Genomic DNA, 23,551 nt, shown 5'->3' with positions numbered 1-23,551 from the left:
TCAAATTCTAATCATAAATCCTCTTCTCTGATCATAGTCTCATATCTTCCTGTCTCCTCCTCCTGACCTGCCTGTTCTCCACTCTCACTGTGAACTCCATCAGCCCTTTCCCATTTGTAGTCAATGAATGAATTTAGGACATTTCTCTCAGTCAAGCTTTTTTGCTAGCCAATTAATAATCCTCTACCCTCCTAAGTCTGGTGTCCCCTTGTCTCAACCCTCTCTCTCCCTTCTTTCCACAATTTGAGCAGAACAGTGGATTCCAAGTGTTCCTCTACTTTCTCACCAAATATTTTCTGGTCCCTTTGGCCACCACTTTACTCAAATTATTCTCCAAGGTCTACAGTGATGTCGCTGCTGTTCAATGAACTTTTCTCAGACCTTATTAGTCAGAACCTTTCTGCATCATCCAATCCACTCCCTATCACTGGTTTTCAAGAAGAAATGAAAAAAACTGAGTTAAATAACTTGGGTCTGTAAAAATGGGAGGAATTCTAATTAACAATTTGAAAAGACTATGCTTTCCCTGGATTTCTTTTTGTTTTAATCTTTCTGACAATATTCTTTGGATTGAAGTTTCCTACACTGATTCTTCTCCTTCCATCTGGCCTTTTTGCATTGCCCCAAGCTCTCTCTTTGGTTCTTTTCTTGGTCTACATACACTTTCTCTTTCCACATCATCTACTTTCATGGCTTCCTTTATCACCATTATACTAAGCAAACCCAAAACCATACATCTGATTCTGCATTTCAATTTCAAATTTCCAACTATAGTTAAAAGAAATCTACACTGGAATTTTCTGTCCATTTATCAAACTCAAAACTGAACTCTCATCAGCTCCCCCCAGCTCAACATACAACTTGTCCTTGCTCTAATTTCTTTATTTCTGTCTATAACACCACTGTAGTCTCAGTTACAAGTGTCACTTTCCTTCTCTTCCCACTTGTATTTCCTAAGGTCCCAGGTCCTAGTGTTTCTATCCTGGTTCTCTCTCTCTCTCTCTCTCTCTCTCTCTCTCTCTCTCTCGACTGCCCCCCCCCTTGCACTCCTGTCTTCACTACCCTAATTCAAGGCTCCATTGCCTTTCAGGTGTCTGATTCACTCTTAACTACTTCCTAAATGAGCCTTCTATTTCTAGTCTCTCCAATCTCCACTCCTCTCTTCACAGTTGTCAGAATAACCTTTTTTAATATAAGGTTTTATTCTATTACTTTTCTGATCAGAAGTTTCCATGAATACCCACTGACTGCAGGACAAACTAGAAAGACCAAACATTCAAGACACTCCATAGTCTGACTCCAACCTCCCTTCCCAGCTCTTTTTTGCCCAATCAACTGTACTACTTGCCAGTATATTAATATTTCTTCCCTTTACTATCTCAAAGGGTTGTACCAAGGATTAAAAAAATCAACATGTGTAAGAGTGCTTGGCACATAATAAAGTAATACGCAAATGTGCAAGTACAGTGATCTAAGAATCTCAGTCACATACTCTCCCTTCTTCCCCCGATCTTTTCTTGTCCTCTCTTACCTCCAGGTATTTGCAGAAACTATTCTCAATATCTAGAGCAGAATACTTAAGCATCTCCTCCTGCTAAAGTTGTTTACTATCTTCAAGACTCTTCACAAAGCTTTCCCTGATTCTAGCATCTCAAAGTAACACTTCTTATATCACTTTATATCTCTCAGGTTGTGTATAGTTTATCTCATTCAAATATGAATGACAGCTATTTATGTATATGTTTTATACCCTTTGATGTAAGCAGCTTGATAACAGAGAATGTTTTGTTTCCTAATTCCTTATCTCTAGGGTCATACATATAATAAGCATTTAGTAAATGTTCAACTAAATTGATAATTTGAAAAGACAAAGTTCCTACTTGGCTGAAGGGCTTGTTTTACTCAAATTTTAGTGCTACTGAAGGTCCAAATTCTCTGAATTTAAGACAAGAATACTGTAATAGGCAAGCTGCCAAATATAGTTATCAAGAGAGATATAGCTATATTTTTATGACTATTATGAAAGAGATTAAATGATCAGGTTTTGAGTGGTTCATTTAACACATGATATACAATCAAATTTAAATGTTATTTATAAAGTTAAAATATTTGCTTATTGATTGAGATATGGTAAATCAATTCAGATTTATTGAGTTATAAAGATTAAATTAAAAAAAGGAAAAATTTCAGAAGCATAGAAATGATAGTAATCTAAATATAATATAGTCATCTGACTGCTTCATCTAAATTTTTTGAACAGAGAAAAAAACAACTACACTTTTCTTTCTCATTATATCTCGCTCTTCAAGAAATGAAACTTTCTCACACAAAAATAAAATTACATTTATCATTTCTTGGATCATTTTGAGAGATGACATTAGACTAGATTTTTTATTATTATATTACATTCTGCATACTGATGGAAAAAGTTAACAGTATAGCAACATAATTGTTTTGAATAAAATATGCTTTAATAAATTTATGGGGTTTTTGGCCCACAACTAGGATTTCATGAATTTGGGGAACTTCTGGTATGGAAATTTCTTCTGCTGATTTAGATCGGCAATTTGCCTGTAACATCCTTTTATGGACTAAATGAAAGTTATCCATGGTCACATATCTAGCTCTTGAGGAAGTACTTGAATCCAGGTCTTCTTGACTTCAAATCTGGCCCTCTGACCACTATACCTAATGAATTTGTTATATTATAAATATGCTATATTTATATATTATAATAAATTTATGCTATAATAAAAAAGTCATAAATACTTTTGATATAGCTTTAATTTTAATTTTTATTATTTCAACTCACTAACAGTTTCCTACTGTTTTACTACATAGAATGGCTTTTATAAACTGAGAAGATGGGTTGCACTAAGGGTTTAAGAAAAAAAATCAGACAATAACTCAAGACTTGAGATGCATTGTTTTAGGCAAGAATGGTTTGAAAACTTAGATCAGGACTGTCAAACCTTACTTTTAAAAGCTTTTACTGAAACATTAAACTATATTTTGATAGCTCAGCTTTGTCTATTCAAACATTTAGTTAACCCACAGGTGGACTGCATAAAATCACCCTGTGGCTGCATTAGACAGCCCAGAGACTTTTAAAGAAGATGAGAGTGATAAAATAAATGACAGTGACTGAACACATGGCATGTAAACAACTCTCCACTCTACCATTCATAAAATGGTTTGAATAACCATGATCCATCCAATTGGGTAGAGAGAAGCCAATTTCACTCTTCATCAGTGGAGTTAACACAGGATCTGGTACATAAGAGCTTAATAAATACTTGATTGATTAGCCAAATGCCTTGAATCCTAGCACAAGCAAAGGGGAAAGGGAGAAATGAAGCCTTGAAGGAGAAGTAGGATCTAAGCTACACCAAGAGACAGGTTTAGGAATTCTCATTAAATCTAAAGAATGCTTGGGCCGATGTCCATCCTAATTCTAATTTGGGTTGGTAAGGATAGGAAGTAGATGAGCATCCACCTAGATTTAGAACATGATATTTGCTTGCCATTTTGTTCCTTTTTATCCACAAATCCACCTGAATTTAAATAGGAGGGGAACAGAAATGGAGAAAGGAAACCACAGATGTAAGGGGTCTTCCTGTTGGAACCTAAGTCTTTGTACACATGTGAGATCTTAAACTTTACCAAGGGAATGACAGGCAATTAATATTTCACTTCTTATTGTAGAGAAGCTTAATAAGTTATGATATCTTGGTGTCCTGGAAAAATCATTTTATGGCTCTTTTAGCTATCCAAAAATGCTTTGCTTTTTTCTAACTTCCTATGTAACTTTATGTTCAAGGACTGTCCAGATTTTAAAAATGATGACTATTTCATCACAAAGATGGCTATACTCAATGTGATCCTTAGGTACATAGTAATATAGTAAATACTTCAGTGGAAAAGTGACATCAATATAACTGATAGTAATTTGTTCTAAATTCATATAACTAAAAATAAAAATTCAAAGGGATTTATTTTTAAATTTTCAGAAAAATTAATAGAAAATCTTCCTCTAAAGTCCTATTTTCAAGTCTTATAAATATAATACATTTATATTATAATATATAGTCTTGTAAAAGTGACTTGAAGTTCATAAAGACTGTTGATGTTATGGCAGGTTCCATATCAAGCTGGAAAAGCTTGAATGAAAGTCCAGTAAAAAAAATAAGAGACTATATGTCTTGTCATTTGAGAAGCTACCTAGATAAATTCAACAATTCTAATTACCTGATCAATAGGCAATGAATAGGAGGGGGAAAGAAAAGAAGGGCAGGTGGGTAGAGCAGTTTGGCACAGCAATTAATAAAGATCATTCCCTAATGAATAAAGAGAATTGCAATCTGTGTTGGTCAAAGGAGTGCATGAAGCAATGAAATTATGAATCCTTGAATAATTAAATTAAATAATTAAATTGGGGCACTATTCAGTAAATTCCTAGAATGTATTGTCTCCTCACTAGATTACCCTGAAAATAGATTGAGCACAAGTTACTAAATATTGCCTCAGAATGTCACTTACTTTAAAAATGACATTTACTTAATTTTAAAAGGTTGTGTATAATTGACAAGTTTTTAACAATATGAAAATTTGGTCTGAAAAGTAAACTTTGCAGATTTTCTTTTCTTAGAAAACTTTTTATTTTATGCCTTTCAAGTTAAAATCTAAGTACATTGTATTTGTTGAAAAATTTGATTTTGGAGATTTTTGGAGATTAAAAACCTATAAAAGACCTAACAGTTCTACAAATGGCTTGTATTTCCATGGAAACTGACACTAAATCACCAAAAAGAGGATATCAATGAAATACAGCTTATTGTAAAACCCCTCATTTTTTTGTGATCTGGTGTCAGTTTCTTTGGAAGCAAGAATAAAAGTGGAATCACATAGCTAAGCTATTTAGAATTTTATTGAGTTTTAACTTGTGTATACACAAGGGGAGGCAGGGGGATGGGAAACAGCTGACATATAAAGAGTTAATTCCATTTCTAGTAGGGCCCTATAAAAATTCTGAATAAACATTTCATTTTCTTTAAAATGAAAAGTTTAAAACATAAAAACATAGAGTATAATTGTAAAAAATATAGAAATACCCTCAGAAAATGCTTTAAAACACACTTGTAGGTCTGCTGGTTTGATTGTGTTTTTTGGTGGGGATACTGGGAGGAAGAGTAGTAAAATAAGCTATGTTGCTGAAATCAGTCCTGAAGAACTATGGTATTAAGTAAATAGTCTGGTGCATTTAGTAGGGACTGGTAGTATATTTGTTTCTGATAGCAGTTAAAGTGAAGAAAGGGTAAAATTCATTAAGCAGACAGTATAAATTATTTTCAAGAGGAAATATAATATGCTGGTAAAGAACTGGAAAACAATGCCATAAAGTATCAATCTTTCCAGGATAATAATTATAATCTAAAATTAAATCAAGTTTAAAAGAATGGGCTACCATCTCTTTAACAGAGAATATAGTTAAAGACCCTTTGAGATAATGTTTGGATTTATACTAATCTTTGAGTAAAATACTTGTTAAATTATACTAGCATTTTCACTATTTGTGTTCATTGCTGTACCTAGGAGCATTATCTTCATAAAAATACAAACTTTGTGCCTTTTTTTTTTACAATTAATGGAAATCAGGTACACTATACTATGTTTGTGGTTCAGTAAGACCTAATTTAAGCACTACTCCTACTCAATTAAGAGAGAAAATTAAGTTTTATTCCTCAAACAGAGAAATTAATTTTCTTTAACTATTTTTAGAATTTTACTATAAAGTATCTTTTTTTCTAGAGAGTAAAATATAAAGGAAATAGATGCACACATACAAATTAATTTCAGGATACACAATTTATGTGAAGTACTAAGTAGACTTACATACATATCATTCTGTTCAATTATTCGAGCCAGGATTGATAAAAATTTTTAGCGTCTTCTAAACATATCCTAAAAAAGGAGAAATTCTCATGATTAGAAAACATGATAAATCACTGCCTACTTAGAGTCTATTGTTCTCACCAGACTGATGATGTGTATGGTGTCCAGAAGCTTCTAAGGATAGTCTCTGTTCAGTGTCTGGAGAGGAAAGCAAAGATGTCGAATGGGGGCTTTCTGTGGAAGATGATGTTGAAGGAGCCTGAACTGACACAGTAGAAGATGAAGATGACTGAAGAAATGGTTCTGCAGGAGCATCCACTTCCATTGCAGATTCTCCCACTTCTAATTCAGCACTTGATGGGCCAGTAGGAACAGCAGGAACATCTGACTGACTTGTCCCTCCTTCAATAAATACATATTCAAAACAGATTTAAGTTAAAAATTATCTTTCTGAAGCTAGAAACTTTTAACATGAGAACAGGAAATGGAAATGGGAAAAAAAGGAGTACCATGGTTTCAAAGATGACAAAAATCTTTGGTTGATTGGATCAGAATACTAAAGTCAACTAATTTAAGGGAAACAAAAATCGGTCTAATTAGCCCTATACAGAGAATTCAAATGATTGCCTCCCACTCTGTGAGAGTTAATATGTAATGTACTGGCCCAACTTTATGATCATAAATTTTAACAGTGTTAAAAGCAAAGAGATAGATTCACAGCAACATAACCCTACACTATTACCACCCAATGCCCCTTCGTTGTGACTGATGACTGTTGTTGTTCATAATCAAAGAAGACCATAACATCAAGTGAATGATGGGAATGACATGCACACTGATAAAAGTGAGGGGAATGTTGTGCAAAGACAACCTTCTTACTGCCTCTTCCAGAACTGTCTCCATCCTAAGGCCTATTAGTATAGGAAATGGGAATACTGGTGATGGTCTGGATACAGTGAGAGGCCTTATAATCAAGAACAGTAAAGCTAACCTCTTTCTCGATGGTCCAAATCATCAAAATGGTGATTTTTATGACAAAAATCTTTTAGCAATAAGGTTAAGCTAAATCTGTCTCTCAATGATCTAATCGTCAGTATGGTAATTTTATGGTTATGATCAGCCTATTTCATGATGGTCTAACTTGTTAGCATGATAACATTTGGTGACAAGGCTTCAATAGTGGAGTAAAGTTAACCTGCAACTCAATGGCCAATTGTCTTCTGTGGGGGGGTGGGGGAAGCAAGATTAGGGGAAAAGTTGTAAAACTCAAAATAAATAAAATCTTTCAAGTACAAAAAAAAAAAAAAGAACCATGATGATATCTGACCATTCTCAAACCTCTTTCACTCTTGATAAATGAAAACAACATTCTTAGCAAATGCTTTCACTCTGGTCCATCTTTTCAACTTCAGAGGCACAGTAAGAATGTCCCCCAGCCATTCCTCCTAATTATGGTCCTAGTTTTGAAAACTAACAAAATCTATCTGTTAATCATGAGGTCACAAAGTCCTGATCCAGTTCTGCCCACAGTTAGCCCTGAGAGCTGGGACAACTCAACTGACTTTGATGAACAACAGGCTCTTCATCTGCTCAATGAGGGTTATAGAGCCAAAAAACTCTTTAGGTCCCTTCCAGTTCTATATGAATGATCAGACACCAGTAACAACTCCACAACTAATTTTATTTTAATACTCATTCTGAACACCATCTCAATGACTATGATTTAAATATTACCCTGTTTAAGATTAAGTATAGATGGATATACCTCCTAAACTAATTCCTCACCTATAGAATGAAAAATTAGCCAACAAAAAATTCAATGAACAGGTTATTTAAAAGCCAAATAGGATAAAATTGAGCTAGATTTTTTGTTTGAGTATTTGAATAATTTAACTATTTAATAACAAAAAAGAAATTATTAAGCCATGAAATATATAAATATGGAGAAGGCCTATTTGCAGTCTATTGTTTTACAATTTAAACAAGGTGATCTCAGATATTTTTTTCACTGGTCTTTGAAGAGAGGAAAAGAACTAGAGAAATCAATATGCAAAAGGTGGCATCCCTTTTGGGTCTTGCTGCTCCCAATCAAAACTTTGAATTCATAGGCAATATGGTGCTAATAAAAATGTTATTCTAAATTTATCTCTCTACTAATAAAAAGTTTTATTATTTTTTCACCTTAATAGTTTCTCTTTGGTAACTTTTGAAATATGTAATAAATAAAAAAAAATGTACCTCTAGACCGAGATCGTCCTCGTCCTCTGTTGCTTTGAGCAACTTCGCTAGCTTCTTCAAACCATCTTGATAACATATCTGACATCCTCTGCATCAATGACACATTAGGACTTTGTTCTCCTATAATAATAAAATATTTCTAAATTATTCAAGATCCATTCTTTCAACACAATTACCACTAGGGAAATTCTCAGGGAAACTTTTTCAAATGAATAAAGAATCATGAATTACATGTATGGGGAAAGATACACTCTTTTACTTACAGGATCTGTGAAACAAAATATCTTTTTGTTATACTATTACCATAACTAAAATAACTAATAAAAACAAGTATTTACTCAAGGATGGGGTGGGAAGGGAGGGGAAAAGTATAAAAAGTGTACAGCTGAGATCCTTCCTGCTGCGGCGGGCGCAGCCGGTGGGAGCCTTGGGGCCGCGGGCGCAGGTCATGTGATGAGAAAGGGCTCCTTTTGGACGCCGATCCTCCAGACCCGACCCCCCCGCAGCTGGGCCCGGCCATGGGGTGCTGCTATAGCAGTGACAACAAGGACTCAGACCAGGATCGAGAGGAGCGGAAATTACTTCTGGACCCCAGCAGTCCCCCAACCAAGACCTTAAATAGAGCAGAACCCAACTACCACAGCCTGCCTGCAGCCCGAACAGATGAGCAGGCCCTACTTTCTTCTATCCTTGCCAAGACAGCCAGCAACATCATTGATGTATCAGCAGCAGACTCCCAGGGCATGGAAAAGCATGAGTACATGGACCGAGCAAGACAATACAGTACCCGCCTGGCTGTCCTGAGCAGTAGCCTGACTCATTGGAAGAAGCTGCCACCACTGCGATCACTCACCAGCCAGCCCCACCAAGTACTTGACAGTGACCCTGTCCCCTTTGCAGATTTGCAGCTGGTCTCCAGAATAGCTGCTTATGCCTATAGTGCACTTTCCCAGATCTGGGTCGACGCAAAAAAGGAGTTGGTTGTGCAGTTTGGAGTCCCATGAGGACAATTTTTAGAGATCTCTTCCCTTGTTCCTGCCTTCCTTTCCCTTTATTTCTTCCTGCTTGCACAGAAATCTAACTTACTAATCACAGAAGAGAAACCACCACAGGAGTTCAGAGGTGTCTGGGAGCCTCATATTGAGACACAATGAGTTCCCAAGAAGCTTTTGTGCCATGTGGCCCTGGCTCCCTTTGTGGGGAAGGGAAAGGATCTATGATGGTTTTTATACTTGGGGAGTAGGGGTGGGGCAAGGCCAAGCTAGAGGAATGGGGAGATAGGGATTTGGATGTGAATTATTTCATATTTGGGAATGATGAATAAGGAGATTTGGCTTCCTTGAGATTGCCCTTCTGTGTCAGGGCTTGAACATGTTAAGGGATGAAAAACTAAATTGATTGTTTCTATTTCTCAAACCTACTTTTACATGTTTGATCCTTTAATTTTATTTGTTTTGGTTTGCCACCCTCCATAAAGGACATCTATCCAAAAAAAAAAAAAAGTGTACAGCTGAGAATAAAGAAAATTTAGAAGGAAACAGAAAACACAGTAGTTTTGAAAATGATGTGCAATACTTATACAGTTTTATAAAAAAGTAAATAGTGTGAAATATAAATTCATGGTTTTAATTGACTATGTACATGAAATGTCCCTTTTTAGTGTTATGTATTTCACTTCAAAATTAGTAAAAGAACAAAAACAAAAAGCAAAAAATAAGCAAAAAGCAAGTATTTAGTAACAAGTAACTAAGCCTTCTTAGTATTTGAGATATATAAATTCCCACAATGTTATCAAGTAATGCTTATGGAAATGGTACTACTATATTCTTTTCTTTACAACCAAATTTTCAGGTTTATACATAAAATGAGAAAACCTCATTTCTACTAGGTTCCTAATACAGTGGCAGAAATTATTTTCTAGTCTTAATTACTATGTATTACAGAATTTCCTAATACCTGCAAACTTGTGATACTGAAAAAGACTAAAATAAAAATTTTTAGGAGATAATATATTATCTGTGTTTAACCTAGTTTAAAATTTGTATGCCATTTACTATTAATAAGGTAGTTACTATAAATCTATGAGGCACATAGTGCAAATATTATTTCCATATTACAGACACAGACATTTGCCCAGATAACATGACAAATAATGTTCCAATGAGGACTTGAATCAAGGTCTTCTAATTCCAAGTCCATTGTTCATCTTATTGACAAATGCTGCCATCCGAGTTCATTTCTTATGAAAATGGTGTGGCGAACTTAAAGATGACCTCATTTAGTGGATCATACACTGATGCTTTCAAGTCTACATCCCATTGTCACTATTCTGGCTCTGCAGGGATGCTTTACAACAGGGTGAACAAATTTTTAATTAAGAAAGAAAAGGAAAAAATGGTCTATATTTTTTATTACATTTAAGTGTTTCTTTCTGATGTGCTTTTTTACTTCTTTTCCCTGAGAATATAGTTTTGGAGAGGGTGGAAAAGTCATGGACATAGAGAATTCACACTGTGAGTCTGACAACACCAAAGCTCTGGTCATGCTTTAAACAGTGGAGGAAGTGATAAGAGAAACCTTGAGACTAGATGTGACCAATAAAGAAGTGACTCCTGATATGGAAACAAGAAAAATACTCAGGGCAAGCAACATCAAACTATGTTGGAAACCATGAGGGAAAAGGAGAGGCAAATTTGTCCTGGGCTACCATGCACCCTCAATTTGATGAATATTTATTTAAAGTCTTCGAGTAAGGATTATTAAGACCTAATGATCTGATCTTTTTAAGGGAAGTCAGTCTCAAAGAGGATAGAGAGCTACTAATGACATTCTGAAGACTGAAGCCAAACAAACTTTATTGAGTAGGGAAAAAAGGAAGCTGCCTAAAGAGATTGAAATGGAGGCATAGGGAACTCAGAAACAAACATAAATTTAAAGATATGCATAGAAGAGGGAAACAAGATGAGAAGACTAGGGATGAATGCAATAGCGAAGTAAGCATTGCATAAGACTGATGAAGTGTAGAATAAGTGGGAGCTAATAAAAAATGCTAATGCCAACAGAAAGAAATTTTTGTTTTCAACTACTTGGAAAAGTAAAGGACAAAGACCACTGGCTCAGAGTTAACAGCAAATCAACTCTTCTGCTTCTGTTTTCTCTTCTAAGGAGTTTTTTTGGAAACTGAATAGGGAAAAGCATAAAGAGTTAACAGGGAATGGAAAAGCAAACTACATGAGGATTCAGTCAAATAGCATCTGGCAGTTTCAAGTCACCAGATCTGGATGAACAATATCCTAGGGCAATGAAAAATTGCTGCTTTGCTATCATTAATCTTTGAAAGAGTCTAAAGAAAGAGAGGTTGTGGGTTGGCATAAGGGCAAATGTCTGAATTTTCAAGAAGTGGAAGAAGGTCAATCTACCAACTATAGCCTAGTATGATTGATGCTGATAGAATTCTAGGACACTGCCTTAAGGGAATACTTTCTAAGCATTCAGAAATGGAAACAGTGACTACTAGAGCCAATTAATTTCATCAAGAACAGGTCACCTCAGATTAACTTTACTTCTTTTTATGATAGGTTTCTGATTAGGGTACTACTAGAGACAAAGCATGCTTTATTAGAGCAAAGTATTTGACCAAATCTCTCATGTCAGACTTGTGGATAAGATGGAAAGATAAGAGTTAGATACAAATACAATTAAGGAGATTCAAACCTGGTTAGCATAGAAATCAATGACTTTTTGTCCACTTAGAAGTAGTTTCCTAGAAGTACCCTAAGGATCTGTGCTTGGTTTTGAGATATTTAATATCAATGACTTGTTTTTTTTAGTTTTGGAGGTTTTTTGCAAGGCAGTGGGGTTAAGTGGCTTGCCCAAGGTCACACAGATAAGTAATTATTAAGTGTCTGAGGCCAGTTTTGAACTCAGGTACTCCTGACTCCAAGGCCTGTGCTCTATCTCTATCTACTGTGCCACCTAGCCGCCCCTATCAATGACTTGTTAAAAAAGCATTATCTATCCTTATTAAATATGCCTCTGACACAATATTTGAAAGGCCAGCTAACATGTCACATAACAGCTCTCTAAAGGTTAGAAGATGGATCAAATCAAGTAAGATAAAATTTAATAAAGATAAATGTTAAATTCTATACATAGATTTAAAAAAAAACAATACAAAGTGGAGTAGGTATGACTTGATAACAATTTTGGTAAAAAAAGATCCAGGTATTTTTAGTAGATTAAGAATTCAATGAGTCACCAGCGTTACATGGCAGCTAAAAGCTAACTTTATCTTAGTAGCTTTAGAGAAATATGTCCAGAACAAAGGAGTTAACATTTTTCTATACTTGGTTTTGATCTGGAAGGTATGTAAGAATGGAGCAAATACTGGAGTACATGTTATACAGAGACTGGTTGGAAGTATTAGGAATGTTTATCTTTATGCTCCAAGAGTGTAATTCTTGGCTAATGTTGTTTAATATGATTGCTCAAATGAGATGATAATATATTTGTAAAAACCCGATTTGGACAAAAATATCACAAAAGGATACAAATTTTTCAAAATTTAATTAAAACTCAAAAGGAAAATATAATGAACATATTATAATGTGAAATAATAGTTGCAAAGACCAGTGGCATATAACAATTACAACTATCTAGTGTAATTTCACTTGCTATCCAAATGACAACCCCAGGTACAAACAAGCATTATCAATTGAGGGTAACTAGAGAACACAGAAACCAACTTGATCTGCATGGAGATTACTTTAACTCTGGCTAATCTTTTCAATAATATCAAAATTAACAAATTCACATTTATACTTTGTAATCCAAAAGATACTGGATTTAAAAATTCAAAGGATAATTACCATCTCGCTCTCGCTCACTCTCAGGCCGAGCTCTCGGTCCAGTATCTGACCAGTCACCACGAAGTCTCAAACGTTTAACAGGAGGCTGTCTTAACTAGGAAAGCAAGGAGAAGGACACTGAACAAATCTCAAATCTGTATAATTGTAAGAAATAATTATCTAGTTTGCTTCCTTAGTAAGCGTCAGCATACTAAAATGGCTCATGAATGAATAAGACTCCGACAGTTTTACATGTTAGAAAATAATCAAATATTAAAAAGGTCACTAACGAAACAGAAAGTTTAAAAGTCTAAAGCAACACACCCAGTTCTGGTGATAACAAGTACATACTCAACTGGTTTAATCAGCTAACTTTTTAGTATCCTGTTTCTCATATGCATAGATTTGGGTAACACATGGCCACTGGGCTAAGCAAGAACTTAAAAAATCTCTAGATCCTAACCAATTTAGATTTAGAGCATTGGTATGTTCCTGTGCTAACACAGTTAACATCCTTGAAAGGTGGGATTTGTGAGCTCAACTTTAAGGTTTTATTCACTTTAATTGTCTCCCCCCCCCCATGGACAATTCTTTTGTATTTGTCTATTTTATTCACTAAATAATCAAAAGCATTTGTCTCTCCTGGAAAAATTTTCACTTAGCTTTCTCTCTGAAATGGCATTTTAAACTTTTTTTATTTTTTGAATTTTACAATTTTCTCCCCAACCTTGCTTCCCTCCCCCCAGCCCTCACAGAAGGCAGTCTGATAAGTCTTTACATTGTTTCCATTCTATACAAAAATGGCATTTTTTTAAACTGCTCCCACCTGTAACCACAAAAGAAATACATACTTGGAGAATATGTGCCAAGTCTTAGTTAATGATCATTGATCATGGCTTTCTGCTATTTGGCTGCTTTCATGCCCCCTCCATAGTCTGATTCACCCTTTTTCCATAACTGCTATGGCTTTCTGAGACAGTCCTATCATTTTCTATTGCCTATCCCCACCCCTTCTCCCAAACTTCTGCCAACACTAATGATACCCATGTTCTTCTACTCTCAATTTCTGATGACAAAGAGCACATTTACTGAAAACCTAATGTCCTTAATGATTTTTTTCCATCCTGATCATTCTTAAAACTGAAAGGAAGTAGTTTAATACTTTATAAAGCACATATGTAACAATGCTTCCTAATTTTAAGGGAGAAGAGACTCAAAACTCAAAGAGCAGAACTAATTAATTAGGACCCTCAAATTAAGAGTGGTTTCAATTTGATATCTTTGAAATGTTAGGAATTTTCTTTCTGAGGCAGGATGTAATGAAATGCTAACAATGTGAGTATATATGGGGAGAAGAGGAAGCTTAATTGTGAGAGAGCATAATTCAAAGGAAAAAGAGCAATATGAAAGAAAAAACATAAGGGAATAAAAAGACAGAATAGAAGAAAAAAGAACAGAGAGGAAGTATAAAAAAGAGGGAATGGAATAAAAATGAAGTGAAATGAAAAAAAATATTTCATAAGAATAGTCAGAGAGGCAGATCTATGATTTCACTGCTATAAAGAACTCTTAGATGAAGATAATATTCCTACAAAATGGGTTATCACTTTCAATGCAACTTATAGTCTTGGGAGAATTGTCTGGAACATTAACAGGTTAGGAGACATGATCAGGGTCAATATATGTAAGAGGCAGAACTTTTTTTTAAAAGTATCTTTTAGTCCATGTACCTAAATGAGATTATCCTCATTTCTAATTTCCAAACTAAGATTTAGAAAGCAGAAATCTTATAAACTATTCAGAAGCTACAAAAGACTAAATTTACTAAACCAATAACAAGATCATTTCCAATTTCCAAACTAAGATTTGGAAAGCAGAAATCTTATAAGCTATTCAGAAGTTACAAAAGACTAAATTTACTAAACCAATAACAAAAATCATTAGTATTAAAAGAGAGTCCTTAAATTTCTAGAGTTTATTCTCTCATTAGAAAATTCAATAAATGGATCCTTTCTCTGGATGTCAGTGTGGAGTTTTTATCAGTGATACTGAGGTACTACAAGACCAGGGAAAGTTAATGTTCCAGTTTTCAAAAAAGGAAATAGTCTATGTGGAAATTATACACTGGTTAATTTCAATTCAATCAATCAGTAGCATGTATCAATCACATACTATGAGGTATGCTCTGTGCTGAGCACTGGGGAGGTAAAGAAAGGCAAAAACAGTCTTCTCTCAAAGAGCTCCAAAGGGAAAAACAACATGTGAATACCTATATGTCTAACAACATACACACAAATGGATATGAAAAGTACTTCTAGAGGGAGGACACTGAGGGGACCGAAAGGTTTACAGAAGGTGGGATGTAAGTTGTGGATTGAGTTTAAATTTTGTGGATGTAGTCTAACCTATATTTCAGCAAATTTTTTGATAAAGTGTCTCATAATATTGTGAAGAAGATTGAGAAATGTGGATTAGATAATAAATCTGATGTGGTTTGATAAGCTAAGGAGTAGTCAGTGAGTCAATATTAATGTGGGTGCCAGGGATGGGAGTTTGGCCCTATGCTGCTCCATATTTCTATCAATGACATAGATCGTGTTTATATTAGACACATAAAGCTGGGAGGGATAGCTAACATAATGGAGGACTGTTTGGATCCAAAAGGATACTGATGGGCTAGATTCCTGAGCTGAATCTACTGATGATAATTATGTCTGTTTTTCATTCTCAAAGAAGACCATGACTCCAGGGAGGTGATGCCATGACAATCAGGTGAAATGGCTTTGAGTGGGGGGAGGGAGAGGAGTTGTGCTATGCTAAGTCACCAGTCTCACTTTCTCCTCCAGAGCTATCTGGGTTCAGTAGCCAAATATGAATTAGGATGACTGGAGATGGCCCTGGATATGAGGCAATCAAGGTTAAGCAACTTGTCCAAGGAACAAAGTGTCAAGTATCTGAAGCTAGATTTGAACTGAGGTCCTCCTGCCACTAGGGCTGGTACTCTCTCCACTATGCAACCTGGTTGAATGGACTTAATCTACTAAGATGAAATTCATTAGAGATAAGTGGTGAATACTTTCAGTTGGAGAAAAACACATCAACTGCCCAAGTAAAAGCTGTGGGAGACAAGGATGGACAGCAGTTTGACTAGAAAAGATCTGAAGGTTTTAATGTACTGAAAACTTGACAAGAGTCAGCAGAATGATGGAACAGCCAAAAAACTAATGTGCTCTTGGGTTACATTAATAGGGGCATAGTCCAGAAAAAGGGAGTGATTTTTCCCAGTGCATTCTGCTCTTCCCAGACCTCATCTTAAGTACTGTGTTCACTTCTGAGCACACAGTTTAAGAAGGATATATCAATAACGATATTCTACAGGAGGACAACCAGTGTGGTGAAATGTCTTGATTTATGTCATGACGATCAATTAAAGGAACTGAGCGTGGAAAGATTGAAAAGAACTCTCAAGGAGACATGACAGTTGTCTTCAAGTATCTGAAGGACTGTCATGTGAAGAAAGTTTAGATGTGTTTTGTATATTCCCTATAGGCTAACTGAGGCTCCATTTCTACATAATTAGATGTGTCTGTAAGTGGGATGAACTGCTGCTGGAAAAGGAAGGCTTTCTACCCTTAATAGGTCCTACAGAGGCTAGATAACCATTTGTTAGGTATGTTGCAAGTGGGGATTCATTATATGAGTTGGCCAAGATGGCTGCCATATCTGTACTTTGGAATCAAAAAAGAAAAGACATTCACTGAGTCACGGCTTATAATTGTTGAAAAGAAGCAAGTCCAGGCTAGGATCAGAAGGAAACTCTGTGATGGGCCACATGTGACTAGGATAACTGACTGATGAGGCTGGCTAAAAGAATAAACACCACCTTTGGAAATGACATGTGCGCATTTCATGTGTGCAATGCCATCATGTTAAAAGCAATCTTTCCTTCTTCCCTTATTTATTTACAAAAGCATTCTGCTATCAAACACACTGGCTATTTCCATGCCTGGACTCCTCCTTTTTTTAGAATTCCTTGCTTCCTTCAAGACTCAATTCAATTTTGAATGCTATTGTTCAATTAGAAACCAGGAGGGATGGAAATTCAGGGAAACCTGGAAGGATTTGCATGAACTGATGCTGAGTGAGATGAACAGAACCAGAAAAGCATTGTACACCCTAACAGCAAAATGGGGGTGGTGATCAACCTTAATAGACTTGCTTATACCAACAGGGCAACAATCAGGCACAATTTGGAGATCTCTGTGATGGAAAAATGCCATCTGTATCCTGAGAAAGAATTGTGTTTGAACAAAGTTTGAACAAAGACCAAAGACTATTACCTTTAATTTTTTAAAAAAAAGTTAGCTAATTATGTAATTCTGCTATATCTCATACTTTATGTTTCTTCCTTAAGGATATAATTTCTCTCTCATCACATTCAACTTAAATCAATGCATACCATGAAAACAATGTAAAAACTTACAAACTGTCTTCTGTGGGGTGGGGGGATGGAAACAAGATTAGGGGAAAAATTGTAAAATTCAAAATAAATAAAATTTTTCAAAAAAAAACTCAATTCACTTGAAACATTGTAGCAGAACCCTTTGCAGATCTCCAATTACTAGTCCCTTTCTTACCCCCTTCCCAAACACTGTGACTAGACATATAAGAAGACAATTACTCAATGTTCATAGAATTCATAGAAGTTCTTACCTCTTCTCTCCTCTCTTCAGAAGAAGGGGTTTTAAGTTCTCGTGCTGTGTCATCTTTAGGGTCAAACAGATAAATGTAATCGGAAGAATAACTAACAAGGATCTCCTGACCATCTTCACTATAACACAGAGATGTAACTCTACAAGATTTGTTATTGAGATGGGGAGGAACAAAACGAGCCACCATTCCTGTAGTCCCACGACCTGCATAATTCCCTAAATTAAAAAAAAAAGTTTTAAAATTCACGTTTTCATAAATATAGTTACAAAAAAGACAGAAACATTTAAATTATAACCTTTATTAACATTTAAGTAATTTCTACCTAATCTGTATAAAAACTAATACAATGAAAAAATTTAAAATAACATTCTACTTATACAGTAATCTTTTATTCAATTGGCAAATTAAATTAAATATTCTCACATTATCCATGGAATAAGAAAAATAAATTGCAGAGAATTGTTGTATCTCTAATAAAATATTAATGCCATTGGGAAAACATTTAAATTGCAAAAAAGTGTTTTATTAGAAGTGTTTTTCTCTTATTAAATTAAACTCTTTTACATTAAGTAAGAGAAACATACAAATACATTCTTCAATCACACTGGTATCATCATCTAAACAGCGACAAAATTTTAAATCTATCTTATCTTTAACAAATAAGTCAAAGCTGGGTATTAGAATAACAGATAGAATGTGGTGATACTCATGCAAAAGCAAAAGAATTTTTGAATGAGATTACATTTGGAAGAAACCATCATGTATTAAGAGTATGGATGATATTTACTATTTAAATAGTAAAAAAATGAAAAATGCACTTTATTTTGACAAACTGAAGCACTGAAATTATACCTGTATTCCTTAAGTAGACATAATCAATATGTGTGCCATTTCATTATTTTAAAATCAACTTCAACATTAGCAATCTTTCCTTCAATCATATTTATTTATGAAAATATACTCATTCAATCATAACATATAAGTAAATATGAAGCACTATATAGGTATCCTCCATGAGATGACATTTTGCTTAAAATAAGAAGCCTAATAATCCAGTGATTCGGATCTCATCATTACCACAATTGTCAATGATAGGGTTTACCTATCTTTTACAGTCAGCCCCATTTGATCCTCAATTACATTAACATAAAATATTTTCCTTTTGTAGCAAAAGAAAACATCACTTAGTTATGGTTGGTTTTCTTCTATTAGTACAGTATATATAGAGTGCACAGAGTCATGTCCATGGCCATAGAGTGCATCAAAAGCAGTAAATTTTTAACTAAGTTAGCTAACCAACAGCAGGCATATTGCTAAATAGATACTGGAGCAATTTTTTTGCCAGCACATCTCATCTTTCATCATTCTCTTTTCTCTCATCATCTTCAACCTCTCCCTATCTACTATCTTCATCCTGACTGCCTTCTACTATATTTGCCTCCATCATTCTTTTTAAAAAGCTTCACTGGACTCCACCATCAGTTATTGTCCTTTATTTTACCTCAATTTTTTTGTAAACTGAAAAAAGTTACCAGCATTTGCTGCTTCTAGGTCCTTTGCTCTATTCTCAATTCTTCATTCTTTGCAATCTGACTTCAGATTTTAATCAAGTGAAACTTTTCATGTCAAATCAGATGTGCATTTTTGTTAGTCCTTATCTTGACTTATGTTATATATGGCAGTGCTGACCACTCTTTGCTACCAGACTTTCTTTTTGATCTCTATGACTCTCTTCTAGTCCTACTATACATCTAACCTCTCTTCAATCTCCTTCACTGGTTTATCATCCATATGTATGTTCTCCAAGGCTCTACAGTAGACCTATATTTCTCTGTACACAATCTCTTATTTCATTTGATCCTCACAACAACCCTGGGGGTGTTGTTATAATCTCCATTTTATAGTTGAAGAAACTGAGGCAGAATTTAGGTGACTTTCCCAGAGTCACAAAGCTAGTACATATGAGACCAGATTTTAATTCAGATCTTCCAGATTTTAGGTTCAGCACTCTCATTATTGTGCTTCTCTATTCATCAAGTCAGATCATATGAGATATTTACAAGTCTTCCTTTATCTCTCCTTCAGAGATTTCACAAGTTCCCATAGATCTCTATTGATGACTCACAGGTCACCTCTCTTTCAGCTTCTATCTGGTATTCCAAGGCCCCCTGTATCTTTCACACTATATGTCCAAGAGGTATCTCAAACTGAAAACATCAAAAATCAGAATCCATTACCTTTCTCCCACAAACCCAACTCTCCTCTAAACTTATTCACTTCTGTCTCCCTTTTGGAATCTCAATATTATTCTTTACTCTTTCTTCTCGCTCACTCCACAGATGTGACAAGTTAGATTCACTAATCTTGTCATTTCTAGCTCCATAACATTCCTTCTCTCTATTCACTTTCAACCATCTTAGTTCAGGCCCTTAGCACCTTGCACTTAAATTGTTATGCTGGCTCCTAAATGGTATTGTTATTGTTATTGTTATTATTATTGGTTTTTGCAAGGCGGTGGGGTTAAGTGACTTGCCCAAGATCACACAGCTAGGCAATTATTAAGTATCTGAGGATGGATTTGAACTCAGGTACTCCTGACTCCAGGGCTGGTGCTCTATCCACTGAGCCACCTAGATGCCCCTGGTTTCCTTATTTCAATTCTTGTTACACTCGAGTCCATTCTCCATGCTCCCACATATGGTGAACACTGGTAAAAAGATCTTAAGTGATGATCTAACCATGTAACTCTCCTACTACCTCAATAATCAAATGTTAACTCTTCCATTTAGTTTTTAAAGCCCTTCACAACTTCACCTGAATACTTTCATTATTCCCCTTACCCTTCCCCAGGCCCTTACTCTGAGACCCAGCCAAAGAAGTCTTAGCTTTGCTTCTCTCTAAGACTTTGTCATGTCAACTTTCTCCCATGCCTAGAATGTATCCCATTGCTTATTTCCAGTTCACAATATACAGCTACTAGTTAAAATGTACTCAATTAGAGTATAAACTCTTTGAGACTGTTTCCCTAATGCCTAGAATCGTACCTGAAACATGCAATATAATAACAATCTGTTGGTTTATTAATTCACCATAGATCCTACCAGTTACCTGGTCAAAAAATGGCAAAAAAGAAATAGATATAAGTAAACCTAGCTAACATAAATATGAAGGAAACTCCAAAGTTTTAAAAAAATTTTTTTAACAAACAGAAACCATTATCATGTTCCAGTGTGTTAATTGGAAAATAGTGTCTGAGCAGTCACTCAAAGAATCATCCCTGAATATTTAGAACAAGTTGCTACTTTAAAGCACATCAAGTTTATTTATTTTCATTTTCATTGGCTTCAGATTTAGATTACAACTTCTCTAAGGCTTAGTAGAGAACCTTCATAGGTTGCCAAAGCCCCAAACTATTAATCCAGAAACTATGGAGAACCATCTGTCAAGAAACCCTCCCAAACTTAACTAGTCTTGTTCTCAGGACACAGAACCAAAGACCAAAGGTGAATCTTTAAAAAATGTTAGGACCTCCCAGAACTGGCTCTCCATTGTGTCACCTCCATGCCACAGTGTAACACTAGAGTAAGCCTTCAGTGGAGAAAAGCCAATTACACTGAATTTTATTACCAACTAAAGTGACCATGAAATTTTCAAATATGTCACAAACCTTAAGTTGCAAAACTAAAGTTACCTATCAAAAATTTACCATGCTATATCTAATTTACATCTCTTACCTGTGGCTCTTGTGCCAAGCATTCGTCGATCATATATTCGTACAGAGCTATCAGAACAGCCAACAGCAAGATAATAAGGTATTGGAGGGCAAATAGCTACAGAAGTAGCAGCACGCCGACAGTTAATTAAAATGTCCTTTTAAAAAAAAAGGCAAAATAACAGTACTTGTAAAATGTTTGTCAGTAGAAACAAAATATTTTTAAAACTATTACCTGTTCCTTAAATAAAATTTGCTTTCTCATAGATACTTAAATTTAGCATGTCAGAAAAAGGACAATTCAGATACATATTAAAAATGAATTGAACTGGTATTATCAAACTGCTTCTGATGCCTTCATTCCCAGCAGTAGAATATATATTTGCTTAACTTTTTTCATATACAGTCATGTTTTATCTTTCCAAAGAATTTTATTTAAAATTTCTTGATCTTCATTTTAAAATTAATTATTTTTTAGGTTTTTGCAAGGCAAATGGGGTTAAGTGGCTTGCCCAAGGCCACACAGCTAGGTAATTATTAAGTGTCTGAGACCAGATTTGAACCCAGGTACTCCTGACTTTAGCGCTGGTGCTTTATCCACTGCGCCACCTAGCTGCCCCTTAAAATTAATTTCTAATATGATGTATATGATTTCTAATATAATAAATTCAAGTAAAAACACTAAATGTGCACTGAAATGTGCTTACATTTAAGTAATAGTTTATGATTATAAGGTGTTTTATATGTTCATTAAGTAGCTGAGCTAAGGCAAGCTCACTGTACAAATGAGAAAACTAAGTCTCAGAGAAGTTAAGTGACTTAACCTAAAGTCACATTGTTGGTAAACGGAAATCAGGACACAATTCAGCTATTTTTTCTACAAATGCTGTGATCTTTATTGTATCTTGCTGTTTGCTCACTAGAACAATGAGATCAAAAATGTCAAAAAAAAAACATCACCCCAAAACATTTGACTTTGATATAGGAAAAGCAATCTACAGACAAAGGAAGAAAAAATTCTCTTGAATTTGAGCTATGTTGAATCAGGAGTTAAGAAAAACTGTTTATTCCAATTTGTTGAAATACTTTAGGAAAAAAGTCTCCTCAAACTATTAAAAGAAGTTATGGTTACTAAGAAGTTATGGTTACTAAGATGGCTACTAACAGGTACTTATTGCATTCTTTAGCCATGAATGTATAATTCTCCTATAATCGTTTAACAGGCAGTGGTCTTGAAATATGTCAATAATGCAAAAAACTATTAGATTAACCCCCTGGTCTAAACACCAAGTTAGTAATGAAAGCAGATGTATAACAATCTTCCCAGTAAGGAGATGTTCTTGGTTGCCTCAGATGAAGCATTCCGATCATTTTAAATTTAAAGAGTGCTTGTAACATTTTTATTGTACATATAGTAAAATATAAGACATTGTATTATTGATAATTTCCCCTATTATATATTTTCCCTATTCCCTCTTCATTTGAAAAAATCCTTCCTAGTTACAGAAGCATAAAAAGTTGCCTCTGCAGTAGGACCATTGCTCATTACAGTTCAGAAGATGATGATGATGTTTGTCCTTCATTCTTTTTTTGGTTTTGTTTTTACATGGCAAAGGGGTTAAGTGACTTGTCCAAGGTCACACAGCTAGGTAACCAAGGTCACACAGCTAGGTAATTATTAAGTATCTGAGGCTGGATTGAACTCAGGTCCTGCTGACTCCAGGATCAGGTGCTCTATCCACCTAGCTGGCCCTGTTCTTCATTCGTTTTTTTTTTTTTTTTTTTTTTTTTAGATTTTTGCAAGGCAGATGGGGCTAAGTGGCTTGCCCAAGGCCACACAGCTAGGTAATTATTAAGTGTCTGAGACCGGATTTGAACCCAAGTACTACTCCTGACTCCAGGGCTGGTGCTTTATCCACTGCACCACCTAGCCACCCCACTGTCCTTCATTCTTTTTTTTTTTTAAGGTTTTTGCAAGGCAAATGGGCTTAAGTGGCTTGCCCAAGGCCACAAAGCTAGGTAATTATTGAGTGTCTGAGACTGGATTTGAACCCAGGTACTCCTGACTCCAGGGCCAGTGCTTTATCCACTACGCCACCTAGCCACCCCTCTGTCCTTCATTCTTGAAGACAACTATGACATCAGGGAG

At 35.1% G+C, this 23,551-nt stretch overlaps 1 protein-coding gene and 1 pseudogene across 17 annotated transcripts in view; one reads left to right on the top strand and one right to left on the bottom strand.

Annotated features, from left to right (window-relative positions):
• The window catches only part of DCAF6 (DDB1 and CUL4 associated factor 6), a 167,328-nt gene that overhangs the window by 83,507 nt on the left and 60,270 nt on the right, over nt 1–23,551 (bottom strand). For all 17 annotated transcript variants that reach the window (XM_074221923.1, XM_074221927.1, XM_074221928.1 and 14 more), the window contains exons 6-10: nt 21,425–21,560; nt 17,691–17,905; nt 12,999–13,092; nt 8,131–8,250; nt 6,034–6,294 (exon numbers count right to left, since the gene is read on the bottom strand). In XM_074221923.1, the coding sequence (XP_074078024.1) occupies nt 6,034–6,294; nt 8,131–8,250; nt 12,999–13,092; nt 17,691–17,905; nt 21,425–21,560 (826 nt within the window). The remainder of the gene's footprint in view (nt 1–6,033; nt 6,295–8,130; nt 8,251–12,998; nt 13,093–17,690; nt 17,906–21,424; nt 21,561–23,551) is intronic.
• On the top strand, nt 8,597–9,134 carry LOC141512747 (ragulator complex protein LAMTOR1 pseudogene; annotated as a pseudogene).

The sequence above is a fragment of the Macrotis lagotis genome, chromosome 2 (genome assembly GCF_037893015.1).
Source record: "Macrotis lagotis isolate mMagLag1 chromosome 2, bilby.v1.9.chrom.fasta, whole genome shotgun sequence".
Classification (NCBI taxonomy): domain Eukaryota; kingdom Metazoa; phylum Chordata; class Mammalia; order Peramelemorphia; family Peramelidae; genus Macrotis; species Macrotis lagotis.
Note: the sequence above shows the minus strand (reverse complement) of the source record. Positions and strands in the feature narration are given on the sequence as shown.